The sequence below is a fragment of the Cebus imitator genome, unplaced genomic scaffold, assembly GCF_001604975.1.
Source record: "Cebus imitator isolate Cc_AM_T3 unplaced genomic scaffold, Cebus_imitator-1.0 Scaffold124, whole genome shotgun sequence".
NCBI lineage: Eukaryota > Metazoa > Chordata > Mammalia > Primates > Cebidae > Cebus > Cebus imitator.
In genome coordinates this window covers 3,040,639-3,061,629 of record NW_016107439.1, presented here as the reverse complement: position 1 = coordinate 3,061,629, position 20,991 = coordinate 3,040,639, and the positions used below count along the sequence as shown (strand labels likewise).

The 20,991-nt window shown below is 46.9% G+C and overlaps 2 protein-coding genes across 3 annotated transcripts in view; one reads left to right on the top strand and one right to left on the bottom strand.

The window, feature by feature from the left end:
* Positions 1-3,085: 3,085 nt before the first annotated feature.
* RASL11B (RAS like family 11 member B) lies at positions 3,086-7,597 on the top strand. The gene is made up of 4 exons (XM_017540372.2): positions 3,086-3,448; positions 4,070-4,126; positions 5,246-5,322; positions 6,109-7,597. The coding sequence occupies exons 1-4, from the start codon at positions 3,307-3,309 to the stop codon at positions 6,577-6,579; spliced, it is 747 nt and encodes a 248-aa protein (XP_017395861.1). The 5' UTR covers positions 3,086-3,306; the 3' UTR covers positions 6,580-7,597.
* A 5,451-nt stretch (positions 7,598-13,048) lies between these two features.
* Positions 13,049-20,991, bottom strand: part of SCFD2 (sec1 family domain containing 2) — a 431,480-nt gene continuing 423,537 nt past the window's right edge. For both annotated transcript variants that reach the window (XM_017540351.2, XM_017540352.2), the window contains one exon: positions 13,049-14,478. In XM_017540351.2, the coding sequence (XP_017395840.1) occupies positions 14,386-14,478 (93 nt within the window). In that variant the 3' untranslated portion in view covers positions 13,049-14,385. The remainder of the gene's footprint in view (positions 14,479-20,991) is intronic.

Here is a 20,991-nt window from a genome sequence, read left to right as displayed (position 1 = left end):
TGGTATACACATAGCCCAGACATCCAATAAATATTTATTGAATTTCTATTCTGGTATTCTAAGGGCTGCCAGGGACTGAATGGTCTGGGCTAAAGCGCTTAAGATCAAAGGAAGTGATAGAAACTCCAGATGTTGAGGTAAAATTGAGCCTTAGCAAAATACTTCTTTTTTTCCTTCCCAAATCCCTCGTGTTTCAATTCCCCATCCTCATCTCTTTTAGCTTGACAAAAAATAAAATAAAATAAAAAGAGAGAGAGAGGGAGAGGGAAAGAGAGAAGTTTAAACCACGTAGTAGTATTGCATCATAGGATAGCATCTTATTGTGAAACCTCTGGCTGTTTTCTTCTTCTTCTTTTTTTTTTTTTTTTTTTTTTTTTTTTTTTTTTTTTTTTTTTTTTTTTTTTTTTTTTTTTGATCTTTTTCAGATTTTGGCTCTGTTCCTTACAGGATACGTAAATTTGGAGGAGTTTTTTAACCTGAGACTTTGCTCTCTCACTTGCAAAATGCAAGTGTAGTGAATTAAAGATGGCCACACAGTCTTTGACACCATTTCCATTTAAAGATGGGATTGATGTTCCTGCCCCTTGATCTTTAATCTGGGTGGGCTCTGTGACTACTTGACCAATAGAACAGAGTAGAAGTAATGCTGTACCAATTTCTAAGCACAGATCTTAAGAGATTGGCAGCTTCTATTTTGTTTCTTAGACTGCTCCGTGGAAGGGAAGCCTGTCACCATGCTGTGAGAGAGCCTGAGCTAGTCCCAGCTGTTCCACCCGTTCCAGCTGACACGCAGACACGTGAGCAAAGATACCATCTTGGATGTCCAGCCTACTTGAGCCTTCAGATGATACCAGCCCCAGCTGCTGTCTGACTGCAACAACCTGAGAGATCCTAGGTAAGTACCCCCTACCTAAGCTTAGTCAACACACAGAACTGCGAGCCACTAAAGATTGGGGTGGTTTACTAAGCAGCAATAGATAACAGCAACTAGAAGTAATGGGAATACCTAGCTCACAGGACTGTTATGAAGGTAAAATGAGATTTTTAAATGCAAAACCCCTTGTGTACAACCTAGAATGAAGTAAGCACTCATTGTATATCATCACTTCTCCTGCCTTGTCTCCTTCCTCTTTTTAACTCAATGAATGTCCCAGAAGGAGAAGTAGGTAGAGTGGAGATGGGCTATATGCTAGATATTTGGAATTTGAATAGGTCTCTTTTCTCCATCTTTCTCTTGCTTCTTTCTTTTCTGTGTTCTTTAAAGTATAGCCAGAACATTTAGATCTAAAATAAGAATACCAAAGCAAGCCTTTGTGTTGCAGACAGAAAAATCACAGGTTTTGTATGAGCTTATGGTAATGAAAATCAAGCCCAAGAAGCTAAAATTATTCAAAGCAAAATTCCCCTTGACAGCTTTTGTCATGTCTGTGTGTGTGTGTGTGTGTGTGTGTGTGTGTGTGTGTGTGTAGAAAGCCGTTAAACAAATACTTTAGCCTTTGTAATTATTTTACCATGTAAGCGTGATAGAATTGCAGGCTTTTTGGAGGGGAAGGATTTTTAAAGTACATGGTTACCTGTAATTACAGCCTTGCAAAGTTTGATTTTATAGAAGTGACATTCAAGTCTGATTTAAACCATGCAGAAAGACACGGTGAATATTGGAAATGCTCTTTTTCTTTCTGACTCAAATGGCTGTTTATTTTGTTCTAGTGATCGCCCTAGAAGTCAGCCTTTTATTATGTTTATTGTAAGATTGTGTTTCTTTCTAATCATGTGGCCCATCCTAGAAGACTTGCTACCTTGAGATTACCTTTCTATTTCTCCTTGCATTCCTGTAAACACCTAAACCTCTGTAGACAAGAGGTTCATCTCAGAGTCTGAACTGGCTGAGGATCATAAATTCTGTCAAATACCTGGTCAATTAAGTTTAGGTTGGAAGAGGGGGTCAAAATGAGATGCCTGACGTGCGGATAAGGACATTGGTTTATTTTATGGCGCATTTTAGCCTTTAATGTGGGTGGGTACGCAAAGCCACAGAGTTTGTTGTCGTACCCCAGCATGAGCCTCTGGGACTAGGTTGAAAGGGGAGAAGGACTTGGATGGGGGATGGGGGCGGTTAACTCGCGTCTCTGGTGACATCTTGCCTTCAGTTGCAGCTACAGAATGTTGCTTGCAGGAGGAATTTGGCCTGCCGTTGAAGTGTTTCTCGGATGAGACTGTAAGGGACCGGAGCTTGGGATTTTAGGAGTGCAGGGCTCACATCTTCGTTGGCATCAAGCCACTTTCTAAACTCTTGGGGCGTCTTATGACCACGGCCGAAGTGCGGGGCCCCTTCAGTCGTCGCCGCTGGAGTGGCTGTTTTCTTTCCATTTCACAGCTCTTGGAGGAGGTGTGAGTGAGTGAGACGCTGGAAAGCTTGTTCTATAATTACTTCTTGATCCGCTTCTGGGCTTGCTGTGCATGCGCCGGACCGTGTGTGTTCACGTTAGCTTGTGCTGTCTACAAGAGCCAGAGAGCGTGAGTCTAGGACAAAACGTGGATGATATTTTTGCTTCAAATGTCACATTTTAGGGAGTCTAAAGATCTTACGCTGGGGTCTTTGTGGATGATTGCAATTGTAGCCGAATCTATGAGCCGGGATGTGCCCAAGCGCTCCAAATTAGAGCGTGGGGCACTAAGCCAGGCAGCAAAGGCCGCTCCCGGCCCGCTCCGAGCAGGCGCCCCACGTGGGGGCTGCAGGGAGTGTGCGCGTGGGCAGCGGCGCCGGCGGAGGCAGGGGTCCGGAACGGCTCTGCGGAAGCTGGGCTCTCTTCCTGGCCCCACAGCCACAGCATCTGCCCCGTGCTCGCGCGGCGGGACCTACGAGGCGCCCACCATGGGCTGCACTGCCCCGGCCCACCCGCGCCTCCCCTCGCCTGCCGCCCCTTCTCCCTGCGCCTCACGGGGCTACTCACTGGCTCCAGGCGCCCCCGGGGGCGTCACGCGCGCGGAGTGGCGCCGGGGGCGGGGCCTCGTGCAGGGCGCCCCGGGATTGGCCTCGGGGAGAGGGGGCGGGGCCGGCCGGGGAGAAAACAGCTCGCGCGCCGCCTGGGTGCAGTCTCGGTCCGGAGTCTGAGCCCTGCGGAGACCCTGCGTCCAGCCCCGCCCCGCCCAGCCCGTACCTGCGCTTATTTATTGTTGTTATTACTATTATTATTATTTTTACCGGAGGAGCCTCGCAGTCGGGTCCTCCCTGCAGCTCCCGCGCAGCGCGAGCCGCCTTCCGCCTAGCAGTCCCTTCCCGCGCGGTGCCCCGCGGCTGAGGCGATGCGCCTCATTCAGAACATGTGCACCATTGCCGAGTACCCCGCGCCGGGCAGCGCCGCCGCAGCCGACTGCTGCCTGGGCGCCGCTGGCCGCCGCCTCGTCAAGATCGCCGTGGTGGGCGCCAGCGGCGTGGGCAAGACCGGTGAGTCCTCGCGCTTAGCCCCGGGGCGGGTCGAGGGCGACCCCCGACCGGAGTTGCGGCTGAGCGAGGCGTGGGGAGCGGTGGGAGCTGCAGCCTGACCGCTCGCCGCCTCCCGCCGGGAGTCCCTGCCCCTCGGGAGGGGACTTAGCCGTGGTCGACCCTCCCACCTGCTTCCACGGAGGGAAGCCGGGATCCAAGAATGGTCAGGCGGCTTTCCCGGCAGCTCCGGCACCGCCGGCACCGCCGTGATCAGAACTTTGGGGTGTTTGAGCCTCTGGTAGTGCCTGGCACAGAAAGAGGAGTTAGTGAACCTGGCCCCTCTGGGAGGTCTGGAAGGTTAGGAAGACTTGGATATACTGGAAGGTTTAGGTGTGGCTTAGCCAGGCTCAGAGGAGGGGGTGGGCCCAGTGACCCTTCCAGCTGCACGGAGCCATAATTCATGATGCCATCTAGCCCCCTCCTTTTTGTCTGGAAGAGGGGTCAAGGAGCTACGGGGTAGGAATTTCACTTGGTGGCCATCTATGGCTTTCTTTGGGAGAGCTGTTTTCCAGGTTGGGGGTAGGGTAGAGAACAATCTAACTTCCAAGTTTAACACTTTTCCTTTCTTTTCCTGACCTGCAGCACTGGTGGTCCGGTTCCTCACCAAACGATTCATCGGTGACTATGAGCGAAATGCAGGTGAGGCGATCCATTTGAGAAAAATTCTGTCCCATTGAAGGAGGGCTGCGGTTCCCATTTTCCAGGCAGGTTCTTTCAGTGACAGCCCCTAGCCCGAGGATCCTGCCACTTACAACTTTCCGCAGTCCTCCAGCCCCCACCCCCCATAACTGCCATCTGGCCTCATTCCATTCCAAGCCCATTCATCATTTTATCAAGTGCCTGAAAGTATTCCCCTTGGTATGTTTTAACTATAGGGACCCCAGTTGGAAGCACCCTTTGTAGTCAAGAACCTCTCCCTTCAAAACACTCCTGCAAAAGTCATAAAAAATGATGGCCAGCTCCTCCCCCCACCCCTCTCCTTCTCTGCTGGCTGCCTTTCAGAGATGACCTTTTAAAGCAAAGGCCAAAGGAGAGCAGTTGTAAACCTAAAGTTCTCCTTTCTTAACAAAGACAAATAACTGGATGGTAGAATTTTAGGAGGAGAATTCCTGAATAAATGAGAGGACACAGTTTTCAATCCCTGTGATTAAGAATAGCCACTGGGGAGGCTTAAAAGCTTTCTCCCTATACTCTGTTAGCAAATTGCTTAAATCTGTAGACCATATGAGTATCTATGGGGGATTATGTGAAACGAGCTGTATAAGCCATCCCAAGATAAGACATGGCAGCCTTCTGCTTCAATGTAGAGCTGATTATCATGTCACATTTTTTATTCCGACTGATAACGTTAGCTGAGTGTTTACTAACAGTATTTGTCTAGCAAGTCATTATATTGAACGGTCAAAATACAAAGTAATAGTCAAAGAATGATCAAGTACTCAAGAAAACAGAAACCTTACATAGGCTGAGCGAGATAATTTGCATCAAGAGAGTACTCTAAAAATGGAAACTTTGTTTAAAATTAGATAAATAAGTTTTCAAAAACTTGCAAACTTTGCCCTGGTTTTAGTAAATCTAACATATGGTTTAACTTGCTGTTGTTTAAAAAAAAAATCTTAAGCCCACTAAATAGAAATAAACTATAGCTTTCAAGTGTGCGTTTTTGTGTTGTGCATTCTTTTCTAACTTAAAAAACTCACAATGTTTTAAAAGTTTTACAAGAAGGAAGCACATAGTCTTTTGTCTTTGTCTTCATAGGTAATCTGTATACCAGACAAGTTCAAATAGAAGGCGAAACCCTGGCTATTCAGGTTCAAGACACTCCAGGTATTCAGGTGAGAAGCTCTGAGACTCTGGGTGAAAGGGGAGCCTTCCTGGCTGTGGAATCATTCACTTTTTCTCAAAGTCCCTCACCCTGCAGGAGCAGAGGAATTTGGGGCATCAACATCTAGACTTTTACATGTTGTTTGACAACTCAATTGTATCTGGCTGTTGGTCTATCTTAGCGTGGTTTAGTTTGGGAGATTTGGCTAAGGGGCAGAAATCTTCCTTTAGAAGGATTCAACACAGCCAGAAAGCCCAAACCAGATGCAGTTGGAATTGGCGTTTTCCTTGCTATGGTTAAAAAGTTCAATTTTAATAGATGTGTCTTTGGCATGAAAGACCAAGCTCCTGGGTATAGTCTGCAAATACTTGGAATCTCTTTTATACTGTGGAAAGTTGCTCTATAGACAAAAGCTCCATGCTAGGGTTTTTTCCCCCGCCTCCTGAACTGGGCAGTTATCCAGGTTTAAATGCTTCCAGCTCCTATCTTTACTTCCCCAGACTTACTGTCTAGCCAGTTAATTTCCCATTTTGTGAAACTACAAAGTCTCTCTGCATGGAGTTCTCTGCAGGTCAATTTTCCACTTGAGTGTGGTGAGCTGCACTGTTATTTATTCCAACTCCGTGCAGCTGGATCAACATATTGTCAAGAAAGCCAAAGTGTGTGGGATAGAACTTGTTTATGGCCCACAACCTGGCATTACCATGAAGGGCTCTTTTGAATTTGATATCCACCTAAGCCCAGGCTCTTTGCACCACTGGCCAGCATTCACCTTGCCATCACCCATCTCTTTCAGGTCCATGAGAACAGCCTGAGCTGCAGCGAACAGTTGAATCGGTGCATTCGTTGGGCAGATGCTGTGGTGATCGTTTTCTCCATCACTGACTACAAGAGCTATGAACTCATCAGCCAGCTCCACCAGCACGTGCAGCAGCTACACCTGGGCACCCGGCTACCTGTGGTGGTCGTGGCCAACAAAGCTGACCTGTTGCACATCAAACAGGTTGACCCTCAGCTTGGACTGCAGCTGGCTGGCATGCTAGGCTGCGCCTTCTATGAAGTGTCCGTCAGTGAAAATTATAATGACGTTTACAGTGCCTTCCATGTCCTCTGCAAAGAGGTCAGTCACAAACAGCAGCCTAGCAGCACACCGGAGAAGCGAAGAACCTCCCTCATTCCCAGGCCCAAGTCACCCAATATGCAGGACCTGAAGAGGAGGTTTAAGCAAGCTCTCTCTGCCAAAGTGAGGACGGTCACCTCCGTCTGAAGCAGGAGGAGCACTCAGGGGGGTTTGGTCTTCCCAGGAAGAGGGCCTGAGGTTCTCCCAGTGCAGGAACGTTGAATATTGGCAGTGATTCCTGGTTCCAGAAAGGGCTGGAGCAGAAGGACCAAGAGGGCCTATAGAACTGCTAGAGAAAATGAAGTGTTCTGAGCAGGGGGGCAGGATTGATGAGGCTTGAGGGAGCCCACCAAGCCACTCTCTGAATATGTGAAATGTACTCTGTGTCTTTTCCTTTGGAGTGGGGAGGGGGCATAATTGCCTCGGTTTCTGCTTTCAACTACCTTGTAAATCGTGGTCCGTTGTAGTTTCATCAAATGTATTGACGTGATTTGCGGTGGGAATGAAAGAAACAGATGAAGCATTGATAGGCTTTCTTTTTCCCCCTTTTTTCTCTTTTCTTCTTACTTTTCCCTCCCCGCCCCCCAAGAGGAAGAATTACCTTTCTCTTACCAGTATGATTTGTAGCTCTGGAACATTATTCTTACAGAATGCCTTTCTAACCTGAAGGATACCCAGATTTCTTTCTTTACGAACAAGATGGAAAATCTTCTGCCCCTCAAAAAAGGGTCAAGTTTATGGGCCAGAATATTCTGTGTACCAGACATCAGTAAGCACGCATGGGTTGCAGGAAAGAGATGGTTCCCTCTCACAGGATGAGCATGCTCAATTGGGTGTGTGTCGAGTGGCTGTGAACTTCAAACTCTTCAGGCTTTGTATAGCTTTTTTTGTTTTTAACTGTTCCATCAGGAAAAAAATGTGTCCGTTGACTTTGGTGTGACTTGTGTAAACGGTTCATGGCAATGACGCTGGGTTGCTTCCCTGGGCCTGGCTGAGTCGTGCCGAAGGGTGGCTGAAATACGAAAACACTCTCTTACAGCAAATGAACACGTGCAGGGGCTACCTGCCAGATCCCCTCCACAGATGCACTTTAAAAAGCCACTCATGCTTTGGCTTAAACTGTAATTAATTTATTTTATGTACAATAAATCTCATTTTCAAAAGAGCAGACGTCTGATCTTGATCTCTATTGAAATGTTAACCTTCTGCCCTTTAGACAAAGTATGACCTGGTATCCTGTGATTACTGGGCACGTTGAATCTGGCATTGTGCCTTCCAGGGGTTATCTCTCAAGGCTCACAACAATCCGAGGAGGTGCATTCTAGTATTATCCCCATTATACAGATGAGGAAACAGGCTTGTAGAACAAGATCCGTAACTTATCAAAGGCCACAGCCTGTGAGCCTTGTAAATTGTAATTTGCTGCTTTGTATTCCAGAGTAGCTTATTTCCTCTTTACTAACTTCATGGTCTCCCAGGTATAACTAAGACAGATGTCTGGCTCCACATATTCAGCATGGCCTCGAGGGTATTCATGCTTGGACACTAAGATGACTAAGATACATGCTTTGTTTGGCAGACCTCCTCTTTGGGTATGCTGCTTTCAGGACATGCACTTTATTCTCACTGTAGAAGTTTGCAGTCACGGATCTGGGCTGTGAAATCAGGAGCCAGTCCCATGGCGCTTTGCCGCACGTGTCTCACTAATGCTGCCACCTCTCGTCAGTGCCACCTGGGCCTGGAAGATCTTTCCTGCAATCTAAGTGAGCCACCATCTACAGGAGCAAATGATCACAGCTGACATTTCTTTGAGTAGTGCTTTCACATACCTGATCTCATGTAAGGCCCAGGAGAATCCAGGAGAATACCATGGGGTATTGACACCATTTTACAGATGAGGAAGACAGGCTCTAAGTTTTGAGTGAGGTCTTCAAGTTCACACAAAGGAGCTAAATCAGTGCCACCTGCCTATATTTACTGTTCTGTAGTCCTTTATGTAGTCCTTTAGAGCATTTCATGGGTAAGACACGGCTGCATGCGTGGGGTGATGGGGCCACCATGAGCAGCAGTTGAGGGCTATAGCAGTGTTCCCACAGGGTACAGATCCTGATGGCTGACAGAGCTTCCAGGGATGCCCCAAACCTTCCTAATATGCAAGGTAACTTTCTATACTTTCAGCCTAACCTCATCTCTGAGAAAGGTGTGTGTATTGGGGGTAGGCAGGGAAATGGAACTAGCATGGGACTAATAACATCTCCGTTCAAAGGCAAGTTATCTCCAACTGGATTCTATTCACTTTTATTTCCATTCAGCGTATGTGATTGTGTTAACCACGTCCCATGAGCGAGAGGTTGATCTTTATGTGCTTACTGAAGGTCCCTTCCCCACATTCTGGGATTAAATAAGAGTTTTCCTGTGGGTGGCTGATGGCTTTATGCTCCATTTTGGTGATCACTGCCACCGCCTCCTTTCCTTCTAAGGCTTCCAGGCTACAGGGCTCTGGCAGGCCTCATCTGCTCCCTTGCTGAGCTGGGCGCTCCACCCTGCCTTCTCCCTTCCAGGCCCCTGCACTAGCGATTGCCCCTCACTTCCTCACCCCTGCACTGGACTCAGTCTCTCCTACTGCACCTAAGACAGGTTGGAAGGGGGCTCAGAGCTCTGGTCCACCCAGAGGGATAAAGTGGCTTGAGCAAGGCCACTCTAGGAGAAGAGGGCGAGAGAGAGACAGACAGACACACACAGAGGGACAGAGAGTTGCAGCTGGAAACCACTCAAGTCCCAGTTCTGTCCACCCTCTCAGGCAGACTTGTCTATTCATAGTTCTGGAAGACATTTTTCTCTCTTCTAATAAATCTAGCTTTATGTTTTATTACTTTTGCTCATCTCTTTCCTTGTTGGTTCACTCTTCACTGAATCCCTGTTTTTGTTTCTTTTGTTTTAAGATTAATGATCTACCACCTGCTGGCCCTGAGATCTGACCCTCTCCACTCAGGTAGGGGAACACCTCCTTTGCCACCTGGGAAAGGGAAGGCAGGGATGTGTATGTGTCTGGGGTACAGAGGAGCAGAGAAAGGGAAGGAGTTAGAATTTACTGAACATTTACAACATGCCAGATTCTATGTTATCCCTGTTCATCTTTTGGAGAATCCTGTAGGGAAGAGTAATAATATTGCTTCCATTTTAAAGATGTAGAAACTGAGGCACAGAGAAATTAAATTTACCTGCTAAGGCCACATCGGTTATAACAATTATTGTTGCTATTTATGGAAAATCTGTGTGCCAGACCCCATAGGAGAGTGTCTGAAATAAGTGGTGTTTGCCGTGATATCTCTGCAATCCATCTTTAGTTTCCTCTTTGGAAAAGCAAAAGAAAGGCTGAGAAGGAATAAGTGGCTGGCCCAGGCCCTAGGTGGCTGATCCAGGACTCCGCTCCACTCCAGGCCCATCTGATGCCTAAGCACTGGGTTGATGGCCCAGCAGAGCCCCATCTCAGAGCCCTCCTTTTCCTCCCCTGGCCGGGTCTCCTGCCTTGCTGTTCTCATCTCCCCTTTGCTGCCGTGGGTTCCTGGCTCCCGCCCGGCTCCAGGCCCCCCGGCTGCCACAACACATCTGCTGTTGCCATCAGCCAGCTGCTCATTGGCCTCCAGCCCCACTCAGTCATAAAGAAGTCCAAGCTGGGAGCAGGAGGGGCGTGCAGCCCGGCTGTCTCAGAACCTAACCCACTTCTGTCATGATGTCTGGCTTTTGAGTTTCCTCCCTTGCCTCAAATCAAAAACATCTGCAACACTGCAGCCTGCCTGGCGCTGCGTGGTGTGCAGAGATGGCTCAACCCTCAAAGTCTTTCTGGCTGCTCCTGGCTCCAGCACTTACCAGGCGCCACAGATCCGGGTTCCCCTGCCCAGCCAGCTCTTCACCCCAGGTTTAGGAGCCATGGGTGGATTTATGGTGAGCCCCTCGCTTTGGTGAAAAATGAGAGTTTGACATTCATCTTATACTCCAAGAGTGAGAAAACAAATGTGTTTTCTGGGCAAATGAACAAGCTTGTAGGCAAATCCCTCAAAAATGAGCAGCTGATAATCTCTGGAGCTACCTCTGCACCCAGGGGAAATGGGCACTGTCTCTGTGGATAACTCAAGACAGGTCCCTTGGGGATGTCCCAGGAGGAATTAGAGAACTTGTCTGGTTATAATAACTAATCCAGGAAAACTGGTGTTGCACATATTCCCTTTCAAGTCTAAAGAGAGATGGTTCCAGAAAGTTTTTTCTATCCTCATGACTCTCCTGACTTTGAGATGAGAACAGGATTAGGGTTGTTACTGATTGTGGCAAGATCCCAGCCACCACCCTCCAAGTTTCCCTCTCAAATAGCTTGCAGACCCTCCATCATCCGGTTTTGTCTTTTTAAATTCCTTTTAAGACAGAGATGGAGTCTCTCGATGTTTCTTGGGCTGGACAGCAGACATTTGTAATACTGGATTATTTGCTGTTGAGATTCTGTTTCTGGTAACCAGGTTAAAATAAATAATAGCAACCTTGGGGGGAGTTTGATGGAATTCTTTGTTATTGGGATCCCATTGTAATGGAGGGGTGGCATAAACAGAGCCATCTGTATAGGCCCTGGCCCTCTGGGGACCGCTCTTGGCTGATTTAGCCTGGAGCGCTTCCAAGCACTTGGCCATGCCCGCTATGTCTGCCCTGATGTTGACTCCAGAAGAGGGTTTACAAAGGCAGAAGTCAATTGTTACAAAGTATTTACACTTCTATCAGTTGTGTTTATAAGGAGTGTGGCCCGTGAGGTCCCTAGCAGAGGTTGCATTTGTATGTGCTTTGCTTGTTTAGGTGATACACACTCTGACCCAGGCCCTGGACAGGGGAAACCAGTCCTACCACTCAGCTCAGCCTTTTAAGTCACCTTCAGGTGGCTAACAGCTGCTGGGTCCCTGTAGAATGAATACATTTGGAGAGGTGGAAATGGGAAATCAGCAAATCCGTTTCAGAATCTGCATGACTTTGTGGTTAACATTAGTGATGGAGAAAATTCCAACAGAGACATACGGCCCTGCATGAGCAATCATCAGACACTTATTACTGATAAATTCTGATGTCTTCTGAATGAGCTTACCCCGTGCCATGTTCCAAATGCATTACACACATTAAGTCTTTTAATTCTCCCCAAACCAATGTGTCAGGCCCGATTGTTATCCAACTGCATGATCAGTGAAGACCAGGAGAGGTGGACTACGAAGTGGAAGAGGTGGGACTGGAATCCAGCCAACAGACTGGGCTCCTGACCTCTGGGCTATGCTATCTTGGATCTATGTTGGACTGAGGTGTTATTCCTCCTCCAATTTTTCATCTCCTTGTAGACCCCAGGAGTGCCTCCAAATTTCCTCTTCATTTAGTATTATTCTCCTGTTGACATTTTATTGTTTTGTGAGGTAGCTTCCTTGGTGTCCTCAGTGTGAAAACCCACATTCCTTGAGAGTCACATGCTGGCCACTGTGTTAGGAATGGCTCCATAGCAACCCTCCCATGAGGAAGGTGCCACAGTTATCATCTCTTACAGACACAGACATTGAAGCTTGGAGAGATCCACAGTGCTTGGAGGGGAAGAACTGGGACTCAGGCCCAGAGGAGGCTTCAGAGCCCTGTCCTGCATGCTCTTCCTTCCCCGGGGTGGAAGGCGTGACTTGTTTCTCCTCCAGCCCCTCTGAGGCTAAGAAGTGTGCAAGAGAGCAGGGCAGCAGGAAGGTTCCAGGAGACTCTGTCATGGTGACAATCCTCCTTCTCCAAAGCTCCCTATTTGTTAGGAGGTCCTCTGTAGGATTTATACTACGTCTATTATGTTCCTGGTTTTTAATCAAGGAGCAGTGTATGTCCTATGCCTCCTGCTTCATTTTAACCCAAACTCTGGTCACCAAAAAATTCTTCCAGCTCACCTTTCCTCCAAAGCCATCTACCACTTGACCTCCTGCCTGGCTCAGCTCCCCGAGTCAGCCTCCAGAGAAGAAAAAGATGACCATAAGCCAAACTTCTGACACTTCTCCCACACTCACAGACTGCTTCTGACCATACTAATTACAGTATGGGGAGCATTTTCAAGACATAAGAACTGCTGAGTAACATTTAAAATCAATACCTTCCCCCTTTTATCATTTCAGATTAGAAGCTTTTGAATATATTTTTTAAACCAAAAATTAATTTATAAAAATACAGTTTTCCGCTATGGTCAATTAAAGTCACGAAAGTAATATACAAATACACGTTTGCTCAAAAAAAAAAAAATACAGAAGTATACTGAGGGTGACACTCTTCCTTCTCTCAGCCCTCCCATTCAATATTCCTTCCCAGAGGTAACCATTATTTATGTATTTCCAGAAAGTTTCCTTGGCATGTAGACATGTGGTTTACAGCTTAGTCTTCAGCAGATGCTCACGTTGGGCCTGAGCAACAGAGAAGCACCAGCTACTCATTCTGAGTGCCACAGAGTCAGGGACGAGTCTTGTTCATTCACCCCAGTGGCCCAGAACCTAGCACAGTGCCTGGAACACAGCGGGTGGTCAGTCAATCTTTAGGAATGAATGAATGAAGGAGTACAGATTTGAGTCACAGAAGGGGTTACTTTTCATTTTTTTAGTTTAGAAAAGCATTATCTCTGCTTGAACATTTCTTATGATGGTTACCATTTCCTTCCTTATTCAAATTCAAAACTTTAAGATTAGTAGAATGAGAAAAGCACCTGAGGTCTCCTCTTGAAAGAACTGATATTGCCTGGAAAACATACTTAGGCAAGAAAAAGCGTGTCTGTGTCTACAAAAATCCTGCTCTGATTACATCTCAAAACAGTCTCCAACTTCACAGTTCTTTAAGAAAATGACAGTGTTTTGTAGAGAGCTAAAATCAGATACATGTGAGTGTTTGGTTTACATTTTATTTTCTCTACCTGTTTAATCCACAATAAAAACCTTTTCAGTTTTATCTCTTTATTACCAACATGGATCCCAGAAACTTCCATCGACCGTACACCTGCAAATGTGTGAGTTGCAAGTGGTTCATTTTTCTCCTGGAGTTCTTTCGTAATTTCACTAGGTGGGTCTATGTTTTTCTGCTTTGGTCAGATGGAAAACTTATACTTACAGAAAAGAAAGCTTTATATTTCAATAGAAATGCATACTTGCAAAGTCCACAGGGGTTGCTGTTACAGTTCAGACTCCCTGGGACCAGATATCTTGTGTTGGGGCCTTTCTTTGGAGGGGAGGAAACCTTTTATACACAGATAGCCCTCCAATCAATCTCCTTCCCACTCCAGTTCCAAGTAGCCTGGCAGACCTGTCCAGTGGGCCAGCTGGAACAATGCAGTCCTTTGTTATGGCAGGATGATTTGCAACACACGCAGGCTACCAGCACTGTCCAGACACTAGCCCCCCTTCTTTGTCTTTTCAGAAACGTTTCAGAGCAAGAGAGAAACAAAGCCTCAGACCCTATATGCAGTGTTACCTTCTCAGCTATATAATCCTAAGGAACACCAAACTTTCCTCACACTCATAATTCTAAAGCATGTCTAACTTCTCGAGCAACTTCAAATTAAAAGAGTTGTAATGTACCAACACGTGCCAACAGGCTTTTATTTAGAATTAATGAACTTGTAGGTGGAATCAGGAAGATCACAGAGGGTTAAGGATAAATGGAAATGATCACTAATTGGACTAGCTGAAAGACAGATTGTCACGTTCAGGAAAATTTAAACCCCCCCCCTTTTTTTTTTTTTTTTTAAGAATGACAGCAATCCAAGCAAAGTACCTCACTGTGTAGGTATCAACACCCTTCAGGCAGAATTCTGTCATACTTGCAATCAGTGACAGGGACGCTGGCTGTGGAGGAGTATTTGGAATGGTGGCAGAAAGCTGTATCGGCATTTCCAGCTTGAGTAGGTCTTATCTTCTTAGCGGATGCTCAGAAGCCAAGGTCTGGATGCAGTCGGTCAGTTGCAAATAACAGCTCAGGAATGTTAAGTGGCTTCAGGAGTCGTGTGGACAGCACGATTACCTAACAACAGGAGAGGGCAAACACACCGCAGGCAATTAGAGGGGCCAATCTCAGGATATTGGATGATGAGAAACAGAATGTAACAAATGTCTTTGGGGGAGTATGGAGTTCTGCGAAGGAAAGGTAGAAGGCAGCCAGTTGAATGGCAGGATTGGCGCTAGTGCCCTGCCTGGAAGGAGGGGGGCACAGTCTGGGAGAGACAGCCTGTAGGACAGCTGGCCTGTGTCTACTGAACCTTTAGCCAATGGGCCACTCAGGATGGCCGAGACTGGCACTAGGTGCATTTGAGAGGCAGAGCCCAGCCACTACCATGCTGTTAAATTGAACTGACTCATACTCTCTCTTTGTAATGCAGTAATTTGACCTCAACATCAAGGTGTCTCCCCCTTTCAGGGAGCCTTTGCTCCTCCAGGGAGCATGAGAAGGCACACCCAAGAGGTGGATGCCATTAGTGATGATGGTCATTGTTAGTTTCCTAGTACCACAAACGGGTGGCTGAAACCATGGAAACTTACTGTCTCATAGTTCTGGAGGTCAGAAGTCCAGGATAGGGTTGGCACCTTCCGAGGGCTGCGAGGGAGGATCTGTTCCGTGCCTTTGTCCTAGCTACCCTGAGCCTAGGGGTAGGCTATGCTTATGCATGTCTATCCCTGTGCATGTCTGTTGCTGTGTCCAGATTTCCCCTTCTTATACTCACTCAGTCATACTGGATTACGGCCCACATTAAAGACCCCATTTTAACTTGATCATCTGCAAGGATCCTATTTCCAAGTAAGGTCATATTCACAGGTACCAGTGGGGAGGTTAGGACTGCAACATATTTTAAAGGGGACACACTTCAACCATAATGATGATGATGATAACTAATACTTGTTACTTTTTCTGATGTGCCCGGTTCTTAGGATTATCTCATTTAATATCCATTTGTTCCTGATATCGAGCTTATGAAATAGGCACATTTATTCTTCCTGCTTTGCAGATGAAGAAAATAAAGTACAGAAAGGCTCAGCAACTTGTACAAAAACACACATACAGTCAGCAGCTGAGTCAGGATCAAAGTGCAGGCAGGCTGGCCCCAGTGCCCCCGTGCCTCCCTTGCCTGCCATCAAGGGCCCTGGGCCCTTTACTCCCTTACTCCACATGCACCTTTGGGCTTTGCTAGCTTCTTTCATGGTGACCCTTTCTGCTTCCCTCAGTCTGGATTTTATCCTGGGGCAGATTTGTCTCTGCAACACCGGGAGAGCCTGTTCCCTGGGTCTGGGCTGGGGGGATGATGCGCTTTGTAAGGGCCTGGGGAGGTTTTGCACAAGCAGTATTATATGCACCCTAGATGAAGAGGTGACTATGGGAAAGGCTGCCCCGGAGGCTGAATGCCACAGCCCACAATCCCTTGGAAGAGGACTCCAAGGCCCACAGCATGTCTACCTGGTGGTTCCTCTGGAGTGTGCAAGTGGGCCTGCACACTTCACTATCCTCCCTGCCTGCCCCTAGAATTGTCCCGGGTATAATCAAATTAGTGAATTAGCCAATCCCATGTCAATAAGCTCATTGGTGGAAAACAAAAGTCTATACTCCAATGAAGAGAAAATGTAGAAGGAGAGGAGAGAAGGAAGCATTTTATAGTTTTGTTCTTGTTAAAGAAAAAAGTTTTTCAACAACTTTAAGAGAAAGTTTTCTGTTTAAAAAATTTAGTCTTTGGAAGCATCTATGTTACTTCTTCTTGAAAGAGGATTATCTTAAATATATATATATATATATATATATATATAGTTAATGTCAGCCAATTCATATTTTTGGCAGAAACAAATTCACTGAAATCTGTGTTTCACGATTTTCCTTGAAAACCATGCAAGGAGACGTTGAGGACAGTGGGTGAAGATCGGCTGCCTTATCATCTGCATGCATGGTTTAGACACCATTCCAATGTGTGTCTCCTGAGAGGGTCTCTACTTATTTCAGGTCTTCCTCACCAAACCCAGTAGGTGATTGAGCCTGGCGGCTTCCAGGCCAGTGTCATCAGCAGACCCAGAGTAGATCCCAGCTCCACAATGACCAGCCAGATGCCCTCCAGAAAGTCACAATGTACAGCCTTGCTCACCTCATCTCTCTCAGAAAGAAAATAACAGTGCCAAGCTTGAAGCAGTATGGCAAGGATTACATGAGATCGTGTATGTGGAGCACAGGAAGTGCTCAGCAACTGTGAGCTGCTATTTTATTGTGGTTTTGCAATTCAGTTATAAATCTCCTTTTGAATCTTATGAAAGCTAAAAACTTTCTAGAAAAATATATACAGACATTCATACAAGATTTTGTATTATAATTTTAGGGATGGTTCATGAACTCCTAGGAATTCATAGACCACAATTAAGAAGGCCTTTTTCAAGCTGGGTGCAGTGACTCATGCCTGTAATCCCAGCACTTTGGGAGGCCGATTTGGGCAAATCACCTGAGGTCAGGAGTTCAAGACCATCCTCATCAGCATGGATGAAACCCCGTCTCTATTAAAAATACAAAAATTAGTTGGCTGTGGTGACACACACCTGTAGTCACAGCTATTTGGGAGGCTGAGGCAGAGAATCTCTTGAACTCAAGAGGTAGAGGTTGTAGTGAGCCAAGATTGTGCCACTGCACTCCAGCCTGGGCAACAGAGTAAAACTCTGTCCCCCCGCCCCCTCCCAAAAAAGAAGGCTCTTTTCAGAAATCTTTTTAAATATACACATAAAGACAAACACTGAGCACTCCTTGGAAGCAGGTTCTTCAAAGGTGGTAGAGGCCAGCAGGCATTCATGCAAAAGGCCCTCTCCGCCTGCTGTGACTTGCCAGTCTCCAGCACACTGTCAGCCTTTGGGGTCTCTAATTCTAAAGCAAAGATGATGGATTCCTCTCTGGCTGCGGTGAGCGTGGGCCTGAGGGCTAGGGTATGTCTCCATCCCATGGATGCTAAGTCTTGTCGGCAGGTTTGAGAAACTCAGAGTGAAAAGTCTAGAAGCGTTGACTTCCAGAGCAGCCATAACTGAGCCCAAAGAATCTGTCACTCTCGGGCCATGTGCTAGGCTTCCAGCCATGGCTGACAGAGACTGTGGATTTCGCTACCGCCACTGAGCTGAAATAGCAAGGCCAGCCTCCTCACACCTGAACAAGCAGATATTTAACAGTAATCACCCTACAGCTTCGTGAGGGCTCGGCCAGAGGCTGTCTGGGGCCTGCTCTATGGAGGGGTGAAAAGAAACAGATGGAAAAGAGGGGCTTTTCAAGCAGTAGGTTAGGGGGCCTTTGTGGAGGGGAGGCAGCAGGGCTGAGGCCAGGAGGCTTCGGGATAGTACAGTGGTTAAGAGCCCAGGTTTAGGAGGTCCAGTCTGCGTTGGACTCTGGCTGGGCCACTTACCAGATGAATGACCCGGGAGGAGTTGCTTAATTACACTCAGCCTCAATTTCTTCATCTGTAAAGTGGGAATGATACCTACCTCACATGATTATGTGAGGAGCAAATGTGGACATCTTTGTAAAATATCTGACACAATGACAGCCTCCAGAGGGGCTGAGAATGGCAGTTGCCATGACTGCCTTCGTCATCGTCATTGTCCTCATTATGTGCATCCCCGGCTGCAGCCTCCCACCCAGCTCACAGCAGTCATGGGGCAGATGCAGGGGGGGTGGAGTTGCCAGAGCCAGCGACCCCAAGTGTGAATCTGACTGTATTACACCCAGGCTTAAAATCCTGGCCTCCTCCTCACTGCCCTCTGGTAAGCCTGGCCCTCCTGGAGATCATCATAGGACTTCAGAACCCGACTGCTGCCAGCACTCCACGCCTGGCCCTTGCCTCTACACCCCAAATCAGTCCCTCATTCCAGCCTCCCTAACTCCTCGCAATTTCACACCTGGTACTTTGGGGACGATTTTTGTCTGGAAGAGGAGCTCCCCACTCTGCCTAAAGAGCCCTTCTCCATTGTCCTTCAACAATCAGCTCAGCTCCCCCAAGCCTGATCATGTCCCCCTGGCTGTTGGCATCTCACTGTATTCCCTGTCACCTTAACTGAGTCTTTGTTTCCTAGCATAGCGCCTGATACACAGCAGGTCTTTGATTCAGTCAGTCCCTGATTGAGTGAATAAAAACCACATAGCAGCATAGCCAGGGTCAGCGGGAGGTTCTCGCTCAGGGCAGCTCTAGTGGAAGATGCTCAGACAGCTCTGGGTAAATGTGTTTCCTCTCCATTTGACCAAAAAGCTACTTGTCTCTAATTCCTATTTTAAGAGCAAGCAGGATCATACTGCTGACATTTCACATAGATCATGAAATATACTAGTTGGTGGTCTTTAAGTATTTTCATATCTTAGGCATCTTTTGATATTGACTACTCTAGAGCATTTTCAGAATTTTTAAAATGCTACATTATTTGGCTGAGATCACTCTAAAATTCTAAAAAAGTGGGCTCCAAATGGGAACAAAGATGCCCAAAATGAAAAAGAAAACAGTCAAAAGAGTTTGAAATTGGCTGATCAGATATGACATTTAATTTTTTAACAAGATCATGAAAAGTGGGCAAATTAAGCATCAGAGAGTTTCTTTCGGAGAACTGGTCTTTTTCTCAGGCAGCCAAGAGCACTGAAGAAAATTCCCATGGAATATTTTCAATCCTTGTCCATCATATGGCTACTTTTCTCTGCATCTTCTAAAATGCTTCTTTTTATTTTCCCTATTAGAAATCAGAGGTACATAGAGCCTAAACCTGGTGTTCCCTGATTCCTCTCCCTCTCTCCTTTTCAGGGTTCCTGCCCTTTCTTCTTTTCCTCCTTCTCCTTTCCTTCCCTCTCTTTCCTCCTGTTCTTTTTTGGGGGTTGTTTTTGTTCTTTCTTCTCAACTCAGGCCTGAGCGTCATTCAGGGCTGAAGAGTCAGCTGACTTTACCCCTGACCCATCAACGCCTAGCCACCACACCTTCACCTGCCAAAAGCCAAGCAGGCTGACCAGCCTCCTTCTCAAGCCAGAGGCATCCAGGACACTCGAAAGCACCCCACAGTGCTCAGCGCTCGGCCCAGTCACCATACCTGCCCTGCACCATCCACCCACCGGAAGACCTCTGACAAGGACAGCAAGTAGGGAGAGAATCTTTGATGATTATAGATAAATTTCACACTGAAATATGAGAAATGGGGTATTTAATGAAAACAGAAGATTGTTTTTGCAGAGCCTGAATTACACTCCAGCTGCAGGGCAGCTATGACTTTGGTGTCAGCAAGTGTTGCTAACCGCAGGCAGTTCTAGCAGGGAATGTTTGAAGATGCAGCTCATTCATCAACAACAAGCCTCTGTGTCAAATAGGATACTTGACATAAAAAAAAATACATGCTGGCTGACTGTGAGATTGGGTGGCGAGCACCAGCCAGGGAACCAAGTCCCTCCAGCAGCCTTTGGCCACACTGGCTCTCTACCCCAGCTGGAAGGGGGATGTTGATCTTTGTTCTCAGCCTGCCCTGAACTCCACATGGGCAGCCCAGCCCTTGGGTGTGACCCAGCCCTCTGGGCTTTCCGCTGCCCCAGGCCATGGCTGTAATGCGTAGGTGCCAGCATCTTCCTGTTCTATTTTTGCTGAACACAGAGGAAGCAGGGAAGTCCAGGATTTACATTCCATATCCCCTGATTTCTAACACTCAGTATCAAAAAGGGCAAGGGGTACAGTTTTTTCTCCTCTTTTCTTTTAAATTTGGGAGATTCTTCCCCAAAGTGACCTATATATGCACAGGCACCAACATGCATATTCATCGATTTGATAGGCAGCTTTTGGAGCATATATTGTATTCACACTGTACAGGCACAAATGCACACATACACACTCACACATCCCTGTTAAACCCAGAAGATCTGTATCGTTAAGCCAGTGGAACAGTGGATTTGCCTTACTGAAAAACCTGGGAACCATCTGACCTGGCTACCACTGCCTCAGAGTCGCTACGCTGTGCTTCTAAGACTCTCAGAAGACCTGAAGTGTGAGATTCAGATATTTTTGCCTCCCTGGGGCTTCCCGTCAATTTTGGAATAGCCTGGGGGCGGGTTTTGGAGCCAGGATTAGGGATCCTTGAACCTCTTAAATTGTGTGCAAAATTGTGTGTGAACATATTTCTGGGTCTACTGTTTTATTTTAAAAAATACTATGTCTTCACTAAATATTCAACTCTGGGTTGGGTGCGATGGCTCATACCTATAATCCCAGCACTTTGGGAGGCCAAGGCGGGCAGATGACTTGAGGTCAGGGATTTAAGACTAGTTTGGCCAACACAGTGAAACCCTCTCTCTACTAAAACTACAAAAAAAATTAGCCGGGAGTTGTGGTGGGCACCTGTAATCCCAGCTACTCAGGAGGCTGAGGACAGAGAATCACTTGAACCTGGGAGGTGGAAGTTGCTGTGATCTGAGATTGCCACTGCACTCCAGCCTGGACGACAGAGTGAGACTCTGTCTAAAAAAAAACTTCAGCCTGGAAATGCAGAAGTACAGGAAGGTGTGGGTGCAACATGC